Source organism: Oncorhynchus nerka, linkage group LG15 (genome assembly GCF_034236695.1).
Source record: "Oncorhynchus nerka isolate Pitt River linkage group LG15, Oner_Uvic_2.0, whole genome shotgun sequence".
NCBI classification, from domain to species: Eukaryota; Metazoa; Chordata; class Actinopteri; order Salmoniformes; family Salmonidae; genus Oncorhynchus; species Oncorhynchus nerka.
Window position 1 is genome coordinate 74,275,828 of NC_088410.1, and position 25,983 is coordinate 74,301,810.

A 25,983-nucleotide genomic window follows, 5' to 3' on the forward strand; every position below is an offset into this window, starting at 1 on the left:
TAAAGTATACAGCAGAGATCTCAGACAACTTACAGTACCTGCATCCTCTCGATCATTGCAAATAGGTCTGATGTCTGAGGGAGAGAGAGACAGATCGAAGAAGGAGAGCGGTTTACTGGTTGGTGAAATATGCTGGCTCTACAGTCTTCTTCACATGAGATTTTTATTGTGTTCATCTCAACACATTCGTGGATGTGGAGCTGGGAGTGTAGTTGATCCAAGCCCTCTTTACATTACAACCAGCCTCTGACTGCATGCTCCTTGGCATCAATGTGTTGTTCTTCTTTCCCAGGCCAGTCACACCCCCCGAGCACACCATCACCCTCACTGAGGCTCCATTTACGACTCACTGAATCGCTCCTAACGAAAACAATTGCCTGGAAACAATGATATTCTCCTCTGAAGGAGCAGGCAGGGTGAAGCCCAGTGCCTCTAAAGGCGGGGAGGGAATATTAAGGTTGCAAACAGCCACTAACCACCTTAACACACAGTCTCAGGCAGGCAGCTAACTCTGTACACTCAGGATGTATTGATGCGTGACTGTAACACACTTAGCCCATTAGATCAACACGGAATGGGGAGAGGAGATATTAGTCTGAAAATGAAAACAAATGAGATGCATGGGTTTACAAACTGGATCTAATAGTACCCTCCATCTGTCATCTCTGTTAATTTCTAATCAATAGTAGTCTACTGTACAAGTCCTGCAGGAAGTGAGCCAAAGATACATAACTTCCATACTCCTTTAACCAAAAATCAACACAAGTGCTGTAGCCTCATTACAAACTCCATTCACTATCAGCTCCCATTAACGGCATAATCAATTTTATCCCAGATAAGGTAGTGGCAGCCTAGCGGTTGAGACTATTGGGCCAGTAACTGAAAGATCGCTGGTTCAAATCCCTGAGCTGACTAGGTGAAAAATATATCATTGTGCCGTTGAGCAAGGCACTTAACCCTACTACTATCTCTGGATAAGAGCATCTGCTAAATGACTCAAATGTAAAAATATGAGAACTCATGAAGAGAAAGGATACCCGCTGTCAAGCAGTTGAACTCTACTGAGGCCTGAGGATCTACTCTATTCAAGATAAGGGACACTCATATAAAGTAAGAGAAGGAATACCCACAGCCAGGCAGCTGTTCTCCACAATGCCCGCTATCCTGATGCTGGGCAGTTCCATCCTGACCACAATGCATGGACTAGGGAAGTTACCAATTAAAGACTCTGTGCTATTGGGTGAGATTGCCAATGACAGCCCAGTGAGGCACTCTCTGTACCATGTAACACAAGTGGACTGGGGTGTCAAGCTAATGTTTCCACATGACAACATGAATTTACTACGGGTACACCGAAATCTACTGTTTGGGCACATTCACACATACTGACCAACACTGGCTTGTTTTAATAACCCATGGTTCACCGTGTGAACAAACAGTGTCATATGATACGCTGGCCGATCCTGCTGCTGCCTTGAAAGCAAACGAGTGCAAACTAACACGGTCAGTGAGGATCAGAACCAAAAACAGAAATATTACTGTTTTCCAAACACAAATATTCACCTCACCAACTCCTTTATCAAAAATGTGAGTGCAGTAGTAACCTACACATGTGGGGTGACTGAACTCTCTGCCAGAGACAAATTGAGAGGTACCATTGAGAGGTACTGCCATGGTAACGAGTAAAAGTGATGGGACTGGAAACAGCGGTAAAGACTGACCCTGATCTAATGATCTCCTTTCCTAGCATCTCCACTGTCACTGTGGCTACTGGAAACAGAGTCCTACCAAAACCAATCTCTGTCCACATGAGAAATTACACATTAATATAGGTGATAAGACTAACAGTAAGAGACACAGCTGTGCCTTCAAGTAACGAACAGCTGTTCTGACTGCAACAGAGTAATGGTGAACAGATGTGGATTTACAACACTACACTGTAAGATACCTAAGATCACAGTTATCTGCACTACATTATCTCTTACTCATATACAACAGTAAGAATGAATACTTACATCACTGTGTCCTCTCCTCTGGCCCCATGTAATAACCGAAGGACTGAGGAACACATGGCCACTCTTAGTCATCCTGAAGTCACTCATAACTCCAAAACTCCGACTCCAAAACAGAGTATGGGTATATTTGTTTCTGTGTGTATATTGACCAGAGGAGTGTCAGAGGTCTAACTACTACTGTCACTTTACACTCTGTATTCTACTGCCCCTAAATACAAGACAAGAACTGCTGCGTCTCAGGTCTCTTAACAGGTCTGCATGCCCATTAGAATGCATGGGTTTGTATAGGTCTGTATGTACTATATCTGTGTGAGCATGTGCCTGACTGTAAAGATCCTCATCCCTCCCTTCCTCTTCTCACACACTCTGTCTGTTTTCAAGGAAAAGCGTTTCTCCACCTCCTCTCTCGCTTTGTGGACTTCTCTTTTTTACCCTTTCATATGGTAAGCATATTGTTCTCTCTCTCTCTCTCTCTCTCTCTCTCTCTCTCTCTCTCAGAGTAGTCTGTGCTCAAAGCCTTTACAATGCAGAAGTAAAGTAAGTCTACCTTTAAGTCTGAATAACGTGTATAAACTGCTCTGTAAAGACCTTGATGTTACAGGAAGACCCTCCTTGTTCCTTTATTGACACAGCACATCTCTTCAGGGGCCTTTAATGACCCTGTGAAAGTTTTCATGGGCCGGGTCTGAGAGGAGTCAGCAGGCTGCAGGAGGCCAGAGAGGGTCTGCTGACACAGCCAGGTCCAGGGTCTGAGATCAGGGTCTCATCATCTCATCTTTTCAACTTTCAGAACAGAAAGAAGGGTAGTCATTGTGTAGTATGTTGGATGACATGTTTTAATAAGAGGAAGAGAAAGAGTGAGAGGGAGGATAGGGGAAGAGTAGTTGTATTATTATGTAAAGTGTACACTGTGGAACTCCTCATCTCGGAGGTACTCTCCCACTATCACATGTCCAACCAATACTGCCCTATTTCATACCACAGGGAAACACATTTCAGGAACCTCTCAATGAAAACAGATTGGACCCATTTTATAATGGTCTGCATTTATACAATGAGAAACACTATCAGTTCTTCCACCAAAATTGATTTCAGCAGAGAGAAATCAATGGGCAAAACACTCTAGCAGGGAGAGATCTGAGGTTCTGTGATGAGGAGGCTACACAGTGCCTTCTGAAATTATTCAGACTCATTTACTTTTTCCACAGTTACAGCCTTATTCTGAAATGGATCAAATAAAATCGTCAGCAATCTACACACAATAACCCATAATGACAAAGCAAAAACAGATTTTTAGAAATGTACAGAAGTATTCAGACCATTGCAGTGAGACTCAAAATTGAGCTCAGGTGCATCCTGTTTCCATTGATCATCCTCGAGATGTTTATACAACTTGATTAGAGTCCACCTGTGGTAAATTCAATGGATTGGATATGATTTGGAAAGGCATACACCTGTCTATATAAAGTTCCCACAGTTGACAGTGCATGTATACTCAAGATGGCATAGCAGTCACACGTCTTTGTCCTCGTCTTGTCGTGTCCCATGTATATATATTTTAATATATTTTTTCTTCGCATATCTTCTTATATTTTTCTAAACCTCAACTTCAAAATACTCTCCTGCAACCCGCCTCACCCAATGTGGTGTGGATCTGCATTTTCTAAAGTATTTTTCTTTACTTCTGAACCGGAACCCCAACAGAAGCTAGCCAGCTAACTAGCTACTAGCTAGAAGTCAGCTAACCACTGCTAGCGGTCATCAGCTAACCTTTAGCTAGGAAAACTCTCGCCAGTTTGCACAACGCAATTCAAACCTGAGCATACCGGACTTATTTTCTCTCCATATCACCGGATTCCAAACGCAAGTTCTGAACCTTTTCACCTGGATCATTGCAGCTAGCCCATGCTAGGGCCATCTCCCAGCTAGCTGAAGAGGTCCATCAGCCACTCCTGGGCTACATTACATATTTAACCAATTGACCTGGAACCCTTTTCCTGCCGTTCTGGAGACCTGCCGATCCTTCACGACTGGACTACCGACGTAATCCGCCCGAGGGGGTTCTTCACCTGGCTACTACGTTGCGACGACCCTTGAATGCCCATCTAGAGCATATCGGACTGTTAGCTGAATAGGTCCATCGGCCAATTTCTTGGGCCACTTTAACTATTTTGCCAATTGGCCTGGACCCCTTTTACTACACGGAGCACTGCTTATTCATCACGACTGGACTACCGACGTAACAGCACGGGGAGGTTCCGCATGAGGAGGCTATAACAGACTTCCTCCGTCACGACGTCCCTCTTAAGGCCCTTCTGCTAGCTTGCATGCCCCGGCCCGTGAGCTGTCTGAATCACTGTGTCTCCAGCCAGCCTAACTACACACTGGACTCCTATGATCACTCGGCTACGCATGCCTCTCACTAATGTCAATATGCCTTGTCCATTGCTGTTCTGGTTAGTGATTATTGTATTATTTCACTGTAGAGCCTCTAGCCCTGCTCAATATGCCTTAGCTAACCCTTTAGTTCCACCTCCACACATGCGGTGACATCACCTGGTTTAAATGATGTTTCTAGAGACAATATCTCTTTCATCATCACTCAATGCCTAGGTTTAACTCCACTGTATTCACATCCTACCATACCTTCGTCTGTACATTATGCCTTGAATCTATTCTATCACGCCCAGAAACCTGCTCCTTCTACTCCCTGTTCCGAACGTACTAGACGACCAGTTCTTATAGCCTTTAGCCATACCCTTATCCTACTCCTCCGTTCCTCTGGTGATATAGAGGTTAATCCGGGCCCTGCAGTGCCTCGCTCCACTCCCATTCCCCAGGCGCTCTCATTTGTTGACTTCTGTAACCGTATAAGCCTTGGTTTCATGCATGTTAATATTAGAAGCCTCCTCCCTAAGTTTGTTTTAGTCACTGCTTTAGCACACTCTGCCAACCAGGATGTCCTAGCCATGTCTGAATCCTGGCTTAGGAAGACCACCAAAAAACCTGAAATATCCATCCTAACTTTAACATTTTCCGACAAGATAGAACTGCCAAAGGGGGCTGAGTTGAAATCTACTGCAGAGATAGCCTGCATAGTTCTGTCTTACTATCCAGGTCTGTACCCAAACAATTCGAGCTTCTACTTTAAAAAATCCACCTTTCCAGAAACAAGTCTCTCACCGTTGCCGCTTGCTATAGACCACCTTCTGCCCCCAGCTGTGCCCTGGACACCATATATGAATTGATTGCCCCCCATCTATCTCCAGAGCTAGTGCTGCTAGGTGGCCTAAACTGGGACATGCTTAACACTCCGGCCATCCTGTTACAGACTATCCTATCCTGCCTTTATAAGGTCTTCGAAAGCCAAGTTAACAAACAGATTACTGACCATTTTGAATCCCACCGTACCTTCTCCGCTATGCAATCTGGTTTCTCGCCTGGTTCACCATCTACTTCTCTGATAGAGTTCAGTGTGTCAAATTGGAGGGCCTGTTGTCCGGACCTCTGGCAGTCTCTATGGGGGTGCAACAGGTTCAATTCTCAGGCCGACTCTCTTCTCTGTATATATCAATGATGTCGCTCTTGCTGCTGGTGATTCTCTGATCCTCCTCTACGCAGACGACACCATTCTGTATACTTCTGGCCCTTCTTTGGACACTGTGTTAACCAACCTCCAGACGAGCTTCAATGCCATACAACTCTCATTCCGTGGCCTCCAGCTGCTCTTAAATGCTAGTGAAACTAAATGCATGCTCTTCAACCGATCGCTGCCTGCCCGTCCAGCATCACAACTCTGGATGGTTCTGACTTAGAATATGTGGACAAATATGTGGACAACTACAACTGGTTAGACTGTAAACTCTCCTTCCAGACTCACATTAAGCATCTCCAATCCAAAATGAAATCTAGAATTGGCTTCCTATTTTGCAACAAAGCATCCTTCACTCATGCTGCCAAACAAACCCTTGTAAAACTGACCATCCTACGATCCTCGACTTCGGCGATGTCATTTACAAAATAGCCTCCAACACTCTACTCAACAAATTGGATGCAGTCTATCACAGTGCCATCCGTTTTGTCACCAAAGCCCCATATACTACCGACCACTGCGACATGTATGCTCTCGTTGGCTGGCCCTTGCTTCATACTCATCGCCAAACCCACTGGCTTCAGGTCATCTACAAGCCTCTGCTAGGTAAAGCCCCGCCTTATCTCAGCTCAATGGTCACCAAAACAGCACTCACCCGTAGCATGCGCTTCAGAAGGTATATTTCACTGGTCACCCCCAAAGTCAATTCCTCAGTTTGGCCGCCTTTCCTTCCAGTTCTCTGCTGCCAATGACTGGAACAAACTGCAAAAATCAATTAAGCTGGAGACTCATATCTCCCTCACTAACTTTAAGCACCAGCTGTCAGAGCAGCTCACATATCACTGCACCTGTACATAGCCCATTTGTAAATAGCCCATCCAACTACCTCATCCCCATACTGTATTTATTTATTTATCTTGCGCCTTTGCACCCCAGTATCTCTACTTGCACATTCATCTTCTGCACGTCAATCACTCCAGTGTTTAATTGCTATATTGTAATTAATTTGCCACCATGGCCCATTTATTGCCTTACCTACCTTATCTAACCTCATTTGCACACAATGTATATAGATTTTTTTCTACTATAAAACACAGAGACAGCAACAGAAGAATAGGTGTTGGAGAGAGACACCGGAAGAACAGAACGGGCCATAACAGAAGAGGATAGACACAGGAGACAGTAACAAACAAGAACCTGAGACAGCAACATACAAGACACAGACACCAACAGACAAGAAGCAGAGAAGGTGACAGAAGAGGGCAGATGGAGAGAGAACAAGGTGGGTTGAGCACACGTAAGAATGTATCACTTGAAGTTGCTCTATAGATTTTATTTAGTTTGATTTATTTACAGGAATAATAACAGGTGAAATACAGACAGTGAAAAGTTAAACATGGTTTACAAAGAATTTGCAGGTGAGGTGAAAAAGCCTGTGAAATTACTATTAAAACAATTATTTACTTTCACACTTTTTACAACTGGGACAGGACGAGAGAGGAGGGTAGACAAGAGAAAGCAACATAGAATACTAAGAGACAGCAACATAAGAGGGCAACAAGAGAGACAGCAACAGACGACACAGGAAATGCTATGGAGAGGAGGGGTGAGCACACAGTAGACTGTATCACTTAAAGCTGCTCTATGGATTCTAATTACTAAACAGTGTGTGTGTTTAAACATTTGACCAACTGGGGGACATTTTGTTAGTCCTCACAAGGTCAAATGTTATTTCTAGGGGTTTATGGTTAGAATTAGTGTTAGAATTAGATTTAGGGTTAGGGTTAGGAGCTAGGGTTCATTTTATTGTTAGGAGCTAGGGTTAGGTTTAGGGTTAAGGTTAGGTTTTGGGTTAGGGTTAAGGTATGGGTTAGGGTTTAGGGAAAATAGGGTGTGTGTGTGTGTGTGTGTGTGTGTGTGTGTGTGTGTGTGTGTGTGTGTGTGTGTGTGTGTGTGTGTGTGTGTGTGTGTGTGTGTGTGTGTGTTTAACCAGAAGTACCCACAAGAATAGTAAACTGAAAACAAATTGAAACTACAAAGAAGACAAAGCAGTGAGTAAAGTATACAGCAGAGATCTCAGACAACTTACAGTACCTGCATCCTCTCGATCATTGCAAATAGGTCTGATGTCTGAGGGAGAGAGAGACAGATCGAAGAAGGAGAGCGGTTTACTGGTTGGTGAAATATGCTGGCTCTACAGTCTTCTTCACATGAGATTTTTATTGTGTTCATCTCAACACATTCGTGGATGTGGAGCTGGGAGTGTAGTTGATCCAAGCCCTCTTTACATTACAACCAGCCTCTGACTGCATGCTCCTTGGCATCAATGTGTTGTTCTTCTTTCCCAGGCCAGTCACACCCCCCGAGCACACCATCACCCTCACTGAGGCTCCATTTACGACTCACTGAATCGCTCCTAACGAAAACAATTGCCTGGAAACAATGATATTCTCCTCTGAAGGAGCAGGCAGGGTGAAGCCCAGTGCCTCTAAAGGCGGGGAGGGAATATTAAGGTTGCAAACAGCCACTAACCACCTTAACACACAGTCTCAGGCAGGCAGCTAACTCTGTACACTCAGGATGTATTGATGCGTGACTGTAACACACTTAGCCCATTAGATCAACACGGAATGGGGAGAGGAGATATTAGTCTGAAAATGAAAACAAATGAGATGCATGGGTTTACAAACTGGATCTAATAGTACCCTCCATCTGTCATCTCTGTTAATTTCTAATCAATAGTAGTCTACTGTACAAGTCCTGCAGGAAGTGAGCCAAAGATACATAACTTCCATACTCCTTTAACCAAAAATCAACACAAGTGCTGTAGCCTCATTACAAACTCCATTCACTATCAGCTCCCATTAACGGCATAATCAATTTTATCCCAGATAAGGTAGTGGCAGCCTAGCGGTTGAGACTATTGGGCCAGTAACTGAAAGATCGCTGGTTCAAATCCCTGAGCTGACTAGGTGAAAAATATATCATTGTGCCGTTGAGCAAGGCACTTAACCCTACTACTATCTCTGGATAAGAGCATCTGCTAAATGACTCAAATGTAAAAATATGAGAACTCATGAAGAGAAAGGATACCCGCTGTCAAGCAGTTGAACTCTACTGAGGCCTGAGGATCTACTCTATTCAAGATAAGGGACACTCATATAAAGTAAGAGAAGGAATACCCACAGCCAGGCAGCTGTTCTCCACAATGCCCGCTATCCTGATGCTGGGCAGTTCCATCCTGACCACAATGCATGGACTAGGAAGTTACCAATTAAAGACTCTGTGCTATTGGGTGAGATTGCCAATGACAGCCCAGTGAGGCACTCTCTGTACCATGTAACACAAGTGGACTGGGGTGTCAAGCTAATGTTTCCACATGACAACATGAATTTACTACGGGTACACCGAAATCTACTGTTTGGGCACATTCACACATACTGACCAACACTGGCTTGTTTTAATAACCCATGGTTCACCGTGTGAACAAACAGTGTCATATGATACGCTGGCCGATCCTGCTGCTGCCTTGAAAGCAAACGAGTGCAAACTAACACGGTCAGTGAGGATCAGAACCAAAAACAGAAATATTACTGTTTTCCAAACACAAATATTCACCTCACCAACTCCTTTATCAAAAATGTGAGTGCAGTAGTAACCTACACATGTGGGGTGACTGAACTCTCTGCCAGAGACAAATTGAGAGGTACCATTGAGAGGTACTGCCATGGTAACGAGTAAAAGTGATGGGACTGGAAACAGCGGTAAAGACTGACCCTGATCTAATGATCTCCTTTCCTAGCATCTCCACTGTCACTGTGGCTACTGGAAACAGAGTCCTACCAAAACCAATCTCTGTCCACATGAGAAATTACACATTAATATAGGTGATAAGACTAACAGTAAGAGACACAGCTGTGCCTTCAAGTAACGAACAGCTGTTCTGACTGCAACAGAGTAATGGTGAACAGATGTGGATTTACAACACTACACTGTAAGATACCTAAGATCACAGTTATCTGCACTACATTATCTCTTACTCATATACAACAGTAAGAATGAATACTTACATCACTGTGTCCTCTCCTCTGGCCCCATGTAATAACCGAAGGACTGAGGAACACATGGCCACTCTTAGTCATCCTGAAGTCACTCATAACTCCAAAACTCCGACTCCAAAAACAGAGTATGGGTATATTTGTTTCTGTGTGTATATTGACCAGAGGAGTGTCAGAGGTCTAACTACTACTGTCACTTTACACTCTGTATTCTACTGCCCCTAAATACAAGACAAGAACTGCTGCGTCTCAGGTCTCTTAACAGGTCTGCATGCCCATTAGAATGCATGGGTTTGTATAGGTCTGTATGTACTATATCTGTGTGAGCATGTGCCTGACTGTAAAGATCCTCATCCCTCCCTTCCTCTTCTCACACACTCTGTCTGTTTTCAAGGAAAAGCGTTTCTCCACCTCCTCTCTCGCTTTGTGGACTTCTCTTTTTTACCCTTTCATATGGTAAGCATATTGTTCTCTCTCTCTCTCTCTCTCTCTCTCTCTCTCTCTCAGAGTAGTCTGTGCTCAAAGCCTTTACAATGCAGAAGTAAAGTAAGTCTACCTTTAAGTCTGAATAACGTGTATAAACTGCTCTGTAAAGACCTTGATGTTACAGGAAGACCCTCCTTGTTCCTTTATTGACACAGCACATCTCTTCAGGGGCCTTTAATGACCCTGTGAAAGTTTTCATGGGCCGGGTCTGAGAGGAGTCAGCAGGCTGCAGGAGGCCAGAGAGGGTCTGCTGACACAGCCAGGTCCAGGGTCTGAGATCAGGGTCTCATCATCTCATCTTTTCAACTTTCAGAACAGAAAGAAGGGTAGTCATTGTGTAGTATGTTGGATGACATGTTTTAATAAGAGGAAGAGAAAGAGTGAGAGGGAGGATAGGGGAAGAGTAGTTGTATTATTATGTAAAGTGTACACTGTGGAACTCCTCATCTCGGAGGTACTCTCCCACTATCACATGTCCAACCAATACTGCCCTATTTCATACCACAGGGAAACACATTTCAGGAACCTCTCAATGAAAACAGATTGGACCCATTTTATAATGGTCTGCATTTATACAATGAGAAACACTATCAGTTCTTCCACCAAAATTGATTTCAGCAGAGAGAAATCAATGGGCAAAACACTCTAGCAGGGAGAGATCTGAGGTTCTGTGATGAGGAGGCTACACAGTGCCTTCTGAAATTATTCAGACTCATTTACTTTTTCCACAGTTACAGCCTTATTCTGAAATGGATCAAATAAAATCGTCAGCAATCTACACACAATAACCCATAATGACAAAGCAAAAACAGATTTTTAGAAATGTACAGAAGTATTCAGACCATTGCAGTGAGACTCAAAATTGAGCTCAGGTGCATCCTGTTTCCATTGATCATCCTCGAGATGTTTATACAACTTGATTAGAGTCCACCTGTGGTAAATTCAATGGATTGGATATGATTTGGAAAGGCATACACCTGTCTATATAAAGTTCCCACAGTTGACAGTGCATGTATACTCAAGATGGCGTAGCAGTCACACGTCTTTGTCCTCGTCTTGTCGTGTCCCATGTATATATATTTTAATATATTTTTTCTTCGCATATCTTCTTATATTTTTCTAAACCTCAACTTCAAAATACTCTCCTGCAACCCGCCTCACCCAATGTGGTGTGGATCTGCATTTTCTAAAGTATTTTTCTTTACTTCTGAACCGGAACCCCAACAGAAGCTAGCCAGCTAACTAGCTACTAGCTAGAAGTCAGCTAACCACTGCTAGCGGTCATCAGCTAACCTTTAGCTAGGAAAACTCTCGCCAGTTTGCACAACGCAATTCAAACCTGAGCATACCGGACTTATTTTCTCTCCATATCACCGGATTCCAAACGCAAGTTCTGAACCTTTTCACCTGGATCATTGCAGCTAGCCCATGCTAGGGCCATCTCCCAGCTAGCTGAAGAGGTCCATCAGCCACTCCTGGGCTACATTACATATTTAACCAATTGACCTGGAACCCTTTTCCTGCCGTTCTGGAGACCTGCCGATCCTTCACGACTGGACTACCGACGTAATCCGCCCGGGGGTTCTTCACCTGGCTACTACGTTGCGACGACCCTTGAATGCCCATCTAGAGCATATCGGACTGTTAGCTGAATAGGTCCATCGGCCAATTTCTTGGGCCACTTTAACTATTTTGCCAATTGGCCTGGACCCCTTTTACTACACGGAGCACTGCTTATTCATCACGACTGGACTACCGACGTAACAGCACGGGGAGGTTCCGCATGAGGAGGCTATAACAGACTTCCTCCGTCACGACGTCCCTCTTAAGGCCCTTCTGCTAGCTTGCATGCCCCGGCCCGTGAGCTGTCTGAATCACTGTGTCTCCAGCCAGCCTAACTACACACTGGACTCCTATGATCACTCGGCTACGCATGCCTCTCACTAATGTCAATATGCCTTGTCCATTGCTGTTCTGGTTAGTGATTATTGTATTATTTCACTGTAGAGCCTCTAGCCCTGCTCAATATGCCTTAGCTAACCCTTTAGTTCCACCTCCACACATGCGGTGACATCACCTGGTTTAAATGATGTTTCTAGAGACAATATCTCTTTCATCATCACTCAATGCCTAGGTTTAACTCCACTGTATTCACATCCTACCATACCTTCGTCTGTACATTATGCCTTGAATCTATTCTATCACGCCCAGAAACCTGCTCCTTCTACTCCCTGTTCCGAACGTACTAGACGACCAGTTCTTATAGCCTTTAGCCATACCCTTATCCTACTCCTCCGTTCCTCTGGTGATATAGAGGTTAATCCGGGCCCTGCAGTGCCTAGCTCCACTCCCATTCCCCAGGCGCTCTCATTTGTTGACTTCTGTAACCGTATAAGCCTTGGTTTCATGCATGTTAATATTAGAAGCCTCCTCCCTAAGTTTGTTTTAGTCACTGCTTTAGCACACTCTGCCAACCAGGATGTCCTAGCCATGTCTGAATCCTGGCTTAGGAAGACCACCAAAAACCTGAAATATCCATCCTAACTTTAACATTTTCCGACAAGATAGAACTGCCAAAGGGGGCTGAGTTGAAATCTACTGCAGAGATAGCCTGCATAGTTCTGTCTTACTATCCAGGTCTGTACCCAAACAATTCGAGCTTCTACTTTAAAAAATCCACCTTTCCAGAAACAAGTCTCTCACCGTTGCCGCTTGCTATAGACCACCTTCTGCCCCCAGCTGTGCCCTGGACACCATATATGAATTGATTGCCCCCCATCTATCTCCAGAGCTAGTGCTGCTAGGTGGCCTAAACTGGGACATGCTTAACACTCCGGCCATCCTGTTACAGACTATCCTATCCTGCCTTTATAAGGTCTTCGAAAGCCAAGTTAACAAACAGATTACTGACCATTTTGAATCCCACCGTACCTTCTCCGCTATGCAATCTGGTTTCTCGCCTGGTTCACCATCTACTTCTCTGATAGAGTTCAGTGTGTCAAATTGGAGGGCCTGTTGTCCGGACCTCTGGCAGTCTCTATGGGGGTGCAACAGGGTTCAATTCTCAGGCCGACTCTCTTCTCTGTATATATCAATGATGTCGCTCTTGCTGCTGGTGATTCTCTGATCCTCCTCTACGCAGACGACACCATTCTGTATACTTCTGGCCCTTCTTTGGACACTGTGTTAACCAACCTCCAGACGAGCTTCAATGCCATACAACTCTCATTCCGTGGCCTCCAGCTGCTCTTAAATGCTAGTGAAACTAAATGCATGCTCTTCAACCGATCGCTGCCTGCCCGTCCAGCATCACAACTCTGGATGGTTCTGACTTAGAATATGTGGACAAATATGTGGACAACTACAACTGGTTAGACTGTAAACTCTCCTTCCAGACTCACATTAAGCATCTCCAATCCAAAATGAAATCTAGAATTGGCTTCCTATTTTGCAACAAAGCATCCTTCACTCATGCTGCCAAACAAACCCTTGTAAAACTGACCATCCTACGATCCTCGACTTCGGCGATGTCATTTACAAAATAGCCTCCAACACTCTACTCAACAAATTGGATGCAGTCTATCACAGTGCCATCCGTTTTGTCACCAAAGCCCCATATACTACCGACCACTGCGACATGTATGCTCTCGTTGGCTGGCCCTTGCTTCATACTCATCGCCAAACCCACTGGCTTCAGGTCATCTACAAGCCTCTGCTAGGTAAAGCCCCGCCTTATCTCAGCTCAATGGTCACCAAAACAGCACTCACCCGTAGCATGCGCTTCAGAAGGTATATTTCACTGGTCACCCCCAAAGTCAATTCCTCAGTTTGGCCGCCTTTCCTTCCAGTTCTCTGCTGCCAATGACTGGAACAAACTGCAAAAATCAATTAAGCTGGAGACTCATATCTCCCTCACTAACTTTAAGCACCAGCTGTCAGAGCAGCTCACATATCACTGCACCTGTACATAGCCCATTTGTAAATAGCCCATCCAACTACCTCATCCCCATACTGTATTTATTTATTTATCTTGCGCCTTTGCACCCCAGTATCTCTACTTGCACATTCATCTTCTGCACGTCAATCACTCCAGTGTTTAATTGCTATATTGTAATTAATTTGCCACCATGGCCCATTTATTGCCTTACCTACCTTATCTAACCTCATTTGCACACAATGTATATAGATTTTTTTCTACTATAAAATTGACTGTATGTTTGTTTATTCCATGTGTAACTCAGTGTTGTCGTACGTGTCGAACTGCTTTGCTTTATCTTGGCCAGGTCGCAGTTGTAAATGAGAACTCGTTTTCAACTAGCCTACCTGGTTAAATAAAGATTAAATAAAAAAATAAAGGAAACCTGGCACCATCCCTACGGTGAAGCATGATGGTGGCATTATCATGCTGTGGGGATGTTTTTCAGAGGGAGGGACTGGGAGATTAGTCAAGATCGAGGCAAAGATGAACAGAGCAAAGTACAGAGAGATCCTTGATGAAAACCTGCTCCAGACCTCTCAGGACCTCAGACTGGGGCAAAAGTTTACCTTCCAACAGGACAACAACCCTAAGCACACAGCCAAGACAACGCAGGAGGGCTTTTGGAAAATTCTCTGAATGTCCTTGAGTGGCCCAGCCAGATTCCGGACTTGAACCCGATCGAACATCTCTGGAGAGACATGAAAATAGCTGTGCAACAAAGCTTCCCATCCAGCCTGACAGCTTGAGAGGATCTGCAGAGAAGAATGTGAGAAACTCTCCAAATACAGGTGTGCCAATCTTGTAGCGTCATACCCAAGAAGACTCGATGCTGTAATCGCTGACAAATGAGGTCTGAATACTTTAAGGCACTGTATTTATGCCACTTTAAACTTATAATACAGATTGATGTCCTTTGTTAAATAAAATGGAGGCTTTACTGTAAAGGACTTTCTGTTGTGTGAAGAGCTTTGAGTGAAGTGTACATTTACAAAAATGGCAGCAGACTAAGTTGGATTTTGTAGGAGAACACACATAACCAAACCTTTGTTCAGCATTAATATCCTAAAGAAGGTCAATCCTGTTGATATTGCAAAGATGTGTACAAATGTTTGAGGTGTTGTGGAACAACAAAGGCTACAGGGTGACATACAGCAAACATTTGATATTGAAACACACTGAGACAACAAATCTGTATTACCATTTAAAGTAGCCTACACACAAACGCAATGACATGGGTAGACTGAGTCATGCTAGCTTTGTGGTCAAAGCCATGCTTCCCATTGACATCCATGCACAGTGTGAAAATTTGACCTAAGATGAAGTTACGATTCTCCACTAGATGTGATGGGAAGTGAAATACCCTGCATAGGTAATGTTAAAATGAAGTAGAAACTACTCAAATCTCAGCTCGCTGTCTGTCTACTGCACAATGTAGCTTAAAATGGAAACCATGTATTCACAGAGAGAAGGGATTTGGGCAAATTAATAAGAGAGAAGTAATAACCAGACAGCATAGTGAACAGATCACAGCACTCTTTCTCAAGCCCCACCATCATATTGAGACTCCAAGTACACGTTACCTTAATTTCCTTTTACGAGTCCTTTGATTTAAACACTCCAGGTTAGTGCTCTAGAATAGATGCAATAACGAGCCTCTCTCCCACTGAATCACTTTTGCTGCCTCCCTGGCCTGGGAGCCTAACGCTATGCATATTTTATATGTATTAATTACCAGATCTGGTCTGTTTGAGTGGCATGACACTCCCCATACCCTAAATAAAACAGCTTGGTGGAGCTCAGTGAGAAGGCGCCTCACGGCCCAAGGCCTAGATTAATTGGGTTAAGGTTAGAATCAGGGTTATGGGAAGGGTTAAATAAAAATTCTACAGTTGTCCCCGACATGACTCAAACGCACAACCTTTGGATTGCTAGACGGTCGCAGTATACGCCTAAACATCCTCTGCGACCAACCTCACTACTTTTGTTTCTGTCTAAAGTAACTAGAATATTAGTAGGTATCATATGTCTTGGAGGTGCTTAGAAATATGTATAATACCAGGCTGGAGGGAGAGACAGTCGCTGAGGCTTATCTGATATCAATTAATTATCGAGCACTGTCGTGTCTGACTATGATTAAATGATATGACATGCTATTTTATGAAATCGATTAATTGATTACGTGATTGAATGAAACCATGCAACAATTATACCATTAATAACCTGGGGCACCACGGAAGCATTCATTTATATAGAGTGGTTATCTCCTGAATCCACTCTCTTAAAGATCTGAAGATCTTTTATATCAAAAGCAGTCAATTATTCGATCGTCACCTCGATCGGTCTCATTCTGATTGTCGTAAATACTTGGTTATCTGCACGAACCCTAGCTAATAGGTTAAATCAGCAATACACAAATTGTCTTATTTATTTACAAATACCTAAATAATCACACAGAATTACATACTGTATATATTTATATGCACAGGAGAGATCACACATCAATTACTAATCATGTCATGAAAAGCCCCTAGCGGGCTAACCCGATATGACGGCTGGTTACACAAAGGAAGGGGGTTGGGTTTGAATGAAAGAGCGGGAAGACTGAGGGACAAAGGGATTGAATCTCTATCGGACCTTGAGACGCTATGCTACAGTAAATACAGAGTCTTACGCATTCTAATAACCACCCATTCGGAAGAGGAAAATGCAAGATATATATATTTACTCTGAGCTGCGCCTCGATAGATGGGTCAAAGATGGAAGACTGGTTTACCCAGCAGAGATCGCCATTGTCCTTTGAAGAATCTTTCTGGTCGTTGTGTTGTAGAGTGGATAAGTTAAAATACCCTGTCGTTCTTCTGAGATTGTCTGTCCTTTTCTAGGCCACGTATGTTTACAGCTGCAGCTGATAACTCAACATCTAGAATGTATCACTTCTTCTTTAGTGAATAAACGTTCAAAGATCATACCAAGTTGCCTTAATCAGCTCGCGCTGTACTCTGGCTGGTCTAGTCGAAATTCACCATTCCAGTGTGGTGATCGTCACCTTCATGTTGAAATTCACACTTTTAAAGCTTAGGGTAGCAGTCTTAACATTTATGGAACTAAATGTTCATTTTGTTCGGTTGTAGTTGAAATGAGCCCTTTTAAACGTATGGACACCAGTCCTCACATCATCGGTAACAAGGTTTGACTTGCGTCAACGGGCTTTTGTACTGGAGGGAGAAGGGCATGTTTCATAGTTCTCAACCAATGTCTGTTCACTTGGGCATGGCCACTGAGTGGGCCTACGTTTTACTATGAAACAATTCTCTTATTTAGGAGGCTAAAATTACATTTAATCTTTTCACAAATAGTTTCACATTTAAACATTTAAATTGCACAACAATTCCATGTGAATCTGATAACTAGAATGTGTAGAGTTTCCAAGATACAATTTATGTCATCCTATCATCAGATAAAGACAGACAACAACTGATCAGACATCATATTCTTTAAGTACCAACGGACATTTTCAACTGGTTGAGAAAGGGAAATATTGTTCTTTCCTCAACCTTTTGATGGTGCCATACTTTCACTGAGGTAACACAGGGCTTTCCAAGAGTCCATTCTGTAGAGTGAAGAGAAAAGGGGGGAAGGTATTTATGGGATGGTCATAAATCTCACCCAACAGGGCAACGTTATGACAGCACTTACACTGACCCTATTGACCACAAATCAATGACTACGACCACTATAAGGCTGTTGCATAAAAGGACTTGACACTTTCAGCTATTCCAAACTATTTCAGATGATTTCAAACCCATAGTATAATGGAAGGGACCTGACAAACTGGGCTGAGGAAGATGGACCTGATTCCCTGGTCTATTCCATCACCACTATAACTCATAGCCCCCATCACAGCTTTCATCTCGCCCCACCACTCCAATACCAGATATCTGAATTTCCCATCCTCTACCTGTGGTGAGACCTGCCAATGTTTTGGCCACGCCAACCTACCGTCCACTCCTCTCCAATCATGTCCTCTGAGAAAATCCATCATTCATCGTGGCCGTCAGCGGCAGGCTCCTGCATGACCTTCCTCTGGCCAGCAGTGGTAGAGCACAACATTTACACTACAGCATCTGCTCTGGTATGGTCTGCTCTGCTCTCCACACATCCTTCCATCAGAGGGATTGACTGATGCAGTGGGCAGCAGTGTCTCCAGGACCACCACCACCACCAGAGAAAAATCTGCAGGCTGAGGTACTAAGGCACTAAGCCACAGCACACAGCAGTGAAAATATGCCTAGATACTACAGCAATACAGTCTGGACCAAAGGCATTTACCTGATACAGCTACATTGATGAAGAACTCCATGATTTATAGTCTGCTGAATTTGTTCATATATTACAAGATAATGCATAATGCATTATATCATTGACAGCTTCTTGACAAGGACATTCACCTAAAAATGTGTGCATTACTGCAGATTTAATCATTGAATATTCCTCATGTCCAAACGAATCACATCACCTGGGTTCGTAGATCAGCATAAATGAACTCCCATGAGCCAAAACCACAGAGAGTGAATCAGTCATCTGAGTGAGTGACAGCAGGTTTACAGAGGTTGAGGACGGACCACCAGTGTCTAGACCACTGAATCTCTCTTTGCCTCACTCTAACACTCCAATTCCCCCGAGTTCCATAATGTAAGGGGTAGATGTGGGTTTTTGAGACACAGATATTCTTTAGGAGACCCTATGTACCTGTGATGAGCTGGGACCCAAGAATCAAAACAATTTGCTAAAATATTTATTTATGTGTAAAATTGAGAGCATTCTCTATATTCCTCAGCCCCCAGTATCATATCATTATTTAAGGTGTTTTGTAAGTGCACCTACTAGCATCTTGTAAGTGCACCTACTAGCACCTACTAGCACCTACTAGCATCTATAAAACAAAAGCTTTGTCCTTGGCTGTTGGAACAACCTATATATTATTTTATCTAAAAGTAGTAGATCATAGGCCCTTGATAATTACTTTGATTTTGCCTTGCTCAAGGGTACATCGACAGATTTTCTTTTCACCTTGTTGGATGGGGGATTAGAACTAGCAACCTTCCAGTAACAAAGGCTCTAACCGCTAGGCTAACTGCCACCCCTGTCTGATTGGTGATGCCATTCACCTGCACACAGTGTAGGGCAATAGAACAACACAGGGAGGAGTGGGGCTGAATAGAAAAGAGGAAAGAAAAAGACAGCACGAGAGAGACTTGTGAAAATAGTTGAGAGGTCAAGGTTGAGCTGACAGGGTGCAGTTGGGGCTTGGAGCCCGCTCCTACCTTTGATAACGAGCGAGCGCGATATGGAGGATGGGAGTGTGACAGCAAGGGCTCTAGTGTGTCAGAGATACGAGGTATCCTTCCATCCTGTTTGCTGTGAATCACAAAGGAAAAGTTTGAGTTATTGACATATATTATGACATTATGGGTTACTGTTAGGGTTAGGGTCGATTACATTGGAAAAATCATGTTTGGTTGGTTTTGAGTTGAACATCTCCGGTAGAGATCAGAGAAACGGTAGTGTAAATTCTGGCAATCACGGAGGTGCGAGATTGGACCTCACCACATTAAAGAGAGGAGCACACTGTAGATGATGTGACCGAGCTGACTGTCTTTCCAGTCTCTCCCCAGTAAATACTTGGGATTAACCCATAATTGTCTTTCTGTCTTGCTCGACTGGCCTAGAGTGTTGTCTCCTGAGCCTGTGAAGTGGTGAGGACAGGCTATAACTAGGGCTGTCAGGCAACTGGAATGTCTGAACCATTGAAATAGAATTTGAAATTACTGGGTTGTTCTTTGGTTTGAACAACACAGAGTGAAAAGGGACATGATCCCTCCCTCCCTCCCTCTGTCTGATCATGTTTTCTCTGGTGACAAGATCTTATTAGCAGCCTGGCCAGAGCTGTATGATTGAGTCAAAACATGTTACTTCACACAACATCTCACAAAGCAGTCAACTGCTGGATCGACTGGCAGTCAGGCTTTTAACGGCCCATATTAAATAAATGGAAGAGCCTTCTATACACAGAACCTTGAACAGAGGGCACCACACTGAGGCTTGAAGTAGGAGGCATTCTATTAAGGAGTAAGGCTTGGCACAACAACCTGGCTGGCAGGGAAGGTGAGCTGCTGAGAATATGTAAATCTCTCTCTCTCACATACGCACACACAGGTACGCACGCACACACACACACATACACATGCATACTTTTCAATCACATGGAACAGGGGGTGGTTTGTAGGTTCAATAAGCCTATTTACCAGGTGGTGTTGTTATGCTTAAATTGCAGCTCTACTCAGCTGACGGGTTCCCTGCCCATTAACCCTTCAGAAACCGGCAGTGCACACCACTGAACATCACTGACAACACACTGTTGACCTGGAGCAGACACTCCTTTAACAGCATTATTTCATATCTTCTATATGAAAACATTGCACAATCATGTCGGAGAGCTCAATTCAAATGCTTTTCTTAACCAAAGCATGGCACATCATAATATTGCCCCACTACAAAGCAGGGCCCTGCAGTGCTTATTCCATCCTACAACAGTACGACACATTGTCATCTGGTAGTAGGCTGGTTTAGATGGCGGCTGGGTAAAGCAGGCACTACTACACAGGGAGGGATCAGAGGGTTCAGCCTGACAACTGGTCACCTCACCCCAGGAACACACACAGCCTGCTTAATGGATCGGATTACGGGAGCAGAATGTGTGTGTGTGTGTGTGTGTGTGTGTGTGTGTGTGTGTGTGTGTGTGTGTGTGTGTGTGTGTGTGTGTGTGTGTGTGTGTGTGTGTGTGTGTGTGTGTGTGTGCACCCATCAATGAGCCACCAAACAAAGCACACATCCAGTGAGTGTGTTATCATCTCAACACTAAGGGTGAGCTTTACAGAGAGAAGAGATGATGGTCTCAGTGTGACTGGTGACAGTAACAATACTATCCCAAGTGTGTCACATCCCAATACCAATTACAGGGACACCTGCCACACTATGAATGTTAAAAAAAATCCAGAGCAGAGCAATGGTTTTGCGCACCTCGAGTTAGCACTACGTACAGTAATCTTATACATTTATTTTATTGAACTATTTTTATTTAATAGTGACACTGGCCTAAATGACAGAACTTTGTGTGAAACAAGTGATTGGTGCAGCTAGTCATCCATAAGTTAACATACTGCAGTAGAGGAGTGATTGGCAGAGAGAGAGCATGTCCTGGTCCAGGTCTAATCTGGAGAACTGAATCAGAGAATGAGAGTCATGCCATTACATAATACAGCTGTCCAAAAATATCCCCCGGTGAAGAGGTCACCAACCTTCAACCACAATATGATTAAGATGCCACTTCCATGAATGCTGTGTGTGTGTGTGTGTGTGTGTGTGTGTGTGTGTGTGTGTGTGTGTGTGTGTGTGTGTGTGTGTGTGTGTGTGTGTGTGTGTGTGTGTGTGTGTGTGTGTGTGTGTGTGCGTTTGGGTGTCCCACACCGTGGAAACTTCTAGTCAAGGAGAACATTTTAAACCTGAAAAGCCTTCCTCCACACATTACTGCTGGGTCATGGGCTCTGATAAGATGATGCAAATGAGCTCTCTCTACTCCTCTGATGGGTGTGGAGTATACCTGGAAATACAAATGAGCTGGACTGGTTTGCATATATTGCAACAAAAAGGAATGACAAATGCATTTTCTAGTCCCTGTGCGGCAAAGAAAGAGTGAGAGAGTGAGAGAGTAAGAGAGCATGTTTGCACCAAGACAATAGCTCAATATCCTCAGTAAGGTGTTCCCTGTTTGGTATAATACATACCAGTCCAAATGTATCAACACATCTCCTGCAGAAGATTGAAAAGATTGCAATGTGGAGGGCACATCCTTATCATTTATCGCCCTCCAGGTTCCCTCGGAGAGTTCATCAATGAGCTTGATGCCTTGATAAGCTCCTTTCCTGAGGACGGCTCACCTCTCACAGTTCTGGGCGACTTTAACCTCCCCACGTCTACCTTTGACTCATTCCTCTCTGCCTCCTTCTTTCCACTCCTCTCCTCTTTTGACCTCTCCCTCTCACCTTCCCCCCCTACTCACAAGGCAGGCAATACGCTCGACCTCATCTTTACTAGATGCTGTTCTTCCACTAACCTCATTGCAACTCCCCTCCAAGTCTCCGACCACTACCTTGTATCCTTTTCCCTCTCGCTCTCATCCAACACTTCCCACACTGCCCCTACTCGGAGGGTATCGCGCCGTCCCAACCTTCGCTCTCTCTCCCCCGCTACTCTCTCCTCTTCCATCCTATCATCTCTTCCCTCTGCTCAAACCTTCTCCAACCTATCTCCTGATTCTGCCTCCTCAACCCTCCTCTCCTCCCTTTCTGCATCCTTTGACTCTCTATGTCCCCTATCCTCCAGGCCGGCTCGGTCCTCCCCTCCCGCTCCGTGGCTCGACGACTCATTGCGAGCTCACAGAACAGGGCTCCGGGCAGCCGAGCGGAAATGGAGGAAAACTCGCCTCCCTGCGGACCTGGCATCCTTTCACTCCCTCCTCTCTACATTTTCCTCTTCTGTCGCTGCTGCTAAAGCCACTTTCTACCACTCTAAATTCCAAGCATCTGCCTCTAACCCTAGGAAGCTCTTTGCCACCTTCTCCTCCCTCCTGAATCCTCCTTCCCCTCCCCCTCCCTCTCTGCAGATGACTTCGTCAACCATTTTGAAAAGAAGGTCGACGACATCCGATCCTCGTTTGCTAAGTCAAACGACACCGCTGGTTCTGCTCACACTGCCCTACCCTGTGCTCTGACCTCTTTCTCCCCTCTCTCTCCAGATGAAATCTCGTGTCTTGTGACGGCCGGCCGCCCAACAACCTGCCCGCTTGACCCTATCCCCTCCTCTCTTCTCCAGACCATTTCCGGAGACCTTCTCCCTTACCTCACCTCGCTCATCAACTCATCCCTGACCGCTGGCTACGTCCCTTCCATCTTCAAGAGAGCGAGAGTTGCACCCCTTCAGAAAAAACCTACACTCGATCCCTCCGATGTCAACAACTACAGACCAGTATCCCTTCTTTCTTTTCTCTCCAAAACTCTTGAACGTGCCGTCCTTGGCCAGCTCTCCCGCTATCTCTCTCAGAATGACCTTCTTGATCCAAATCAGTCAAGTTTCAAGACTAGTCATTCAACTGAGACTGCTCTTCTCTGTATCATGGAGGCGCTCCGCACTGCTAAAGCTAACTCTCTCTCCTCTGCTCTCATCCTTCTAGACCTATCGGCTGCCTTCGATACTGTGAACCATCAGATCCTCCTCTCCACCCTCTCCGAGTTGGGCATCTCCGGAGCGGCCCACGCTTGGATTGCGTCCTACCTGACAGGTCGCTCCTACCAGGTGGCGTGGCGAGAATCCGTCTCCTCACCACGTGCTCTCACCACTGGTGTCCCCCAGGGCTCTGTTCTAGGCCCTCTCCTATTCTCGCTATACACCAAGTCACTTGGCTCTGTCATAACCTCACATGGTCTCTCCTATCATTGCTATGCAGACGACACACAATTAATCTTCTCCTTTCCCCTTCTGATGACCAGGTGGCGAATCGCATCTCTGCATGTCTGGCAGACATATCAGTGTGGATGACGGATCACCACCTCAAGCTGAACCTCGGCAAGACGGAGCTGCTCTTCCTCCCGGGGAAGGACTGCCCGTTCCATGATCTCGCCATCACGGTTGACAACTCCACTGTGTCCTCCTCCCAGAGCGCTAAGAACCTTGGCGTGATCCTGGACAACACCCTGTCGTTCTCAACTAACATCAAGGCGGTGGCCCGTTCCTGTAGGTTCATGCTCTACAACATCCGCAGAGTACGACCCTGCCTCACACAGGAAGCGGCGCAGGTCCTAATCCAGGCACTTGTCATCTCCCGTCTGGATTACTGCAACTCGCTGTTGGCTGGGCTCCCTGCCTGTGCCATTAAACCCCTACAACTCATCCAGAACGCCGCAGCCCGTCTGGTGTTCAACCTTCCCAAGTTCTCTCACGTCACCCCGCTCCTCCGCTCTCTCCACTGGCTTCCAGTTGAAGCTCGCATCCGCTACAAGACCATGGTGCTTGCCTACGGAGCTGTGAGGGGAACGGCACCTCAGTACCTCCAGGCTCTGATCAGGCCCTACACCCAAACAAGGGCACTGCGTTCATCCACCTCTGGCCTGCTCGCCTCCCTACCACTGAGGAAGTACAGTTCCCGCTCAGCCCAGTCAAAACTGTTCGCTGCTCTGGCCCCCCAATGGTGGAACAAACTCCCTCACGACGCCAGGACAGCGGAGTCAATCACCACCTTCCGGAGACACCTGAAACCCCACCTCTTTAAGGAATACCTAGGATAGGATAAAGTAATCCTTCTCACCCCCCTTAAAAGATTTAGATGCACTATTGTAAAGTGGCTGCTCCACTGGATGTCATAAGGTGAATGCACCAATTTGTAAGTCGCTCTGGATAAGAGCGTCTGCTAAATGACTTAAATGTAAATGTAATGTTAAATGCAAACATTCACTAATTATTGGTGCAATCAACAGATCGATACTATGGTTCAAGATGCAGTAAAAATCCAATTTGATCTAGTGTTTAACTTCAGCAGCAAACCAAGTCTGTTGAGGAGGGCTTATATTATACAGTATCATATCAACATGTACTTAATGAGGTATAGTATCAATGCAGGGGTCTGGGACATAGTCCCTAATAAAGCTTCATGAAGACATTGAGTATTTAATGCGTCACTGACTGTTATCTCATCAGGACTGCACAGCAAAATCTCCAAAGAAAACACCATATCTGGCCATAACTGCAGCAACAGAGATATGGCATGGCTGGCCCTTTTAATTAGGGCAAGTGGGGCCGTAAATTATGGCTTGTGGGGCTGTCTGTGGTGCAGTCTGCAGATTATGGAGTGTGTTGCCATTTTAATTATGGCATATTTTGCAGTATGTTAACTGACATATGTCAGCTGTCAGTGAACCCAAAACTAACCTTGACAGTTAAGTTTTGGTATAATTTCTGAGTGGTTAAGCTGAATGTTTGGGATAGGGTTAACCTTGACGATTAAGTTTAGGTATTCATTGGTTAAGGTTTGGGTTATGACAAAACACGTACCTAGTGCTGGGATTGAACTTGTGATCCTCTGAGCCGTAGCTCACGGTTTGAGCCCGTCCTCAACCCCACCCAGAATACCCTAGCTCGTCGTGAACCTACTGGATGGCCATAGGCGCTTGCGTTGCCTGTAATGACGGTAGGAAATTGCAATGGAAATAAAATGACACCCCATGCCATTATTTCAATATGCCTGTTTGGCCTGGGATTGCAAACATAGCCAAGAGACATAAAACCATGAATCCAAGCACTATCAGATTCCTGGATCAACATCAAGTATACAAACACCCCTCTACTACACCAACATACTCAGTAATCACCTGTATTCTTATAGCTAACATCTAGCATAATGGTCCCGTCTTTCTATTCCACTGCCCAAACCCACCTGTCCTCTACCCACACACACTGATAGTTACCGGAGCTTAACCGGCCAGTCCAGCCAGACAGAACACAGACAGACAGACAGCAGGCTATCTAATCAACCGCAGCAGCTAATGCACAATGAAAGCAGAGTTACTTACTCTAGGCACCAGTGTGAGCAGAGCGAGTGGAGCGCAGAGGCAGGTCCAGCATGGGATGCAGAGATCAGTGGACGATCAGCACTGCTCTATGCAGCAGAACCTAGCCAGGAAAGTGCTGGATACAACTATGTTCTCTCCCTCTCGCTGTCTCCGTCTCTCACAGGCTCTTAGT

At 44.9% G+C, this 25,983-nt stretch overlaps 1 protein-coding gene across 4 annotated transcripts in view; it reads right to left on the minus strand.

Annotated features, from left to right (window-relative positions):
- LOC115143293 (rap1 GTPase-activating protein 1-like) overlaps positions 1-25,983 on the minus strand; it is a 73,393-nt gene that overhangs the window by 28,980 nt on the left and 18,430 nt on the right. For 3 of the 4 annotated variants that reach the window (XM_065001894.1, XM_065001896.1, XM_065001895.1), the window contains exons 1-2: positions 2,016-2,356; positions 39-74 (exon numbers count right to left, since the gene is read on the minus strand). In XM_065001894.1, the coding sequence (XP_064857966.1) occupies positions 39-74; positions 2,016-2,102 (123 nt within the window). In that variant the 5' untranslated portion in view covers positions 2,103-2,356. Of the gene's footprint in view, positions 1-38; positions 75-2,015; positions 2,357-19,454; positions 19,549-25,983 lie in introns of those variants that run through there. The other variant, XM_029683541.2, reaches the window with a different exon arrangement.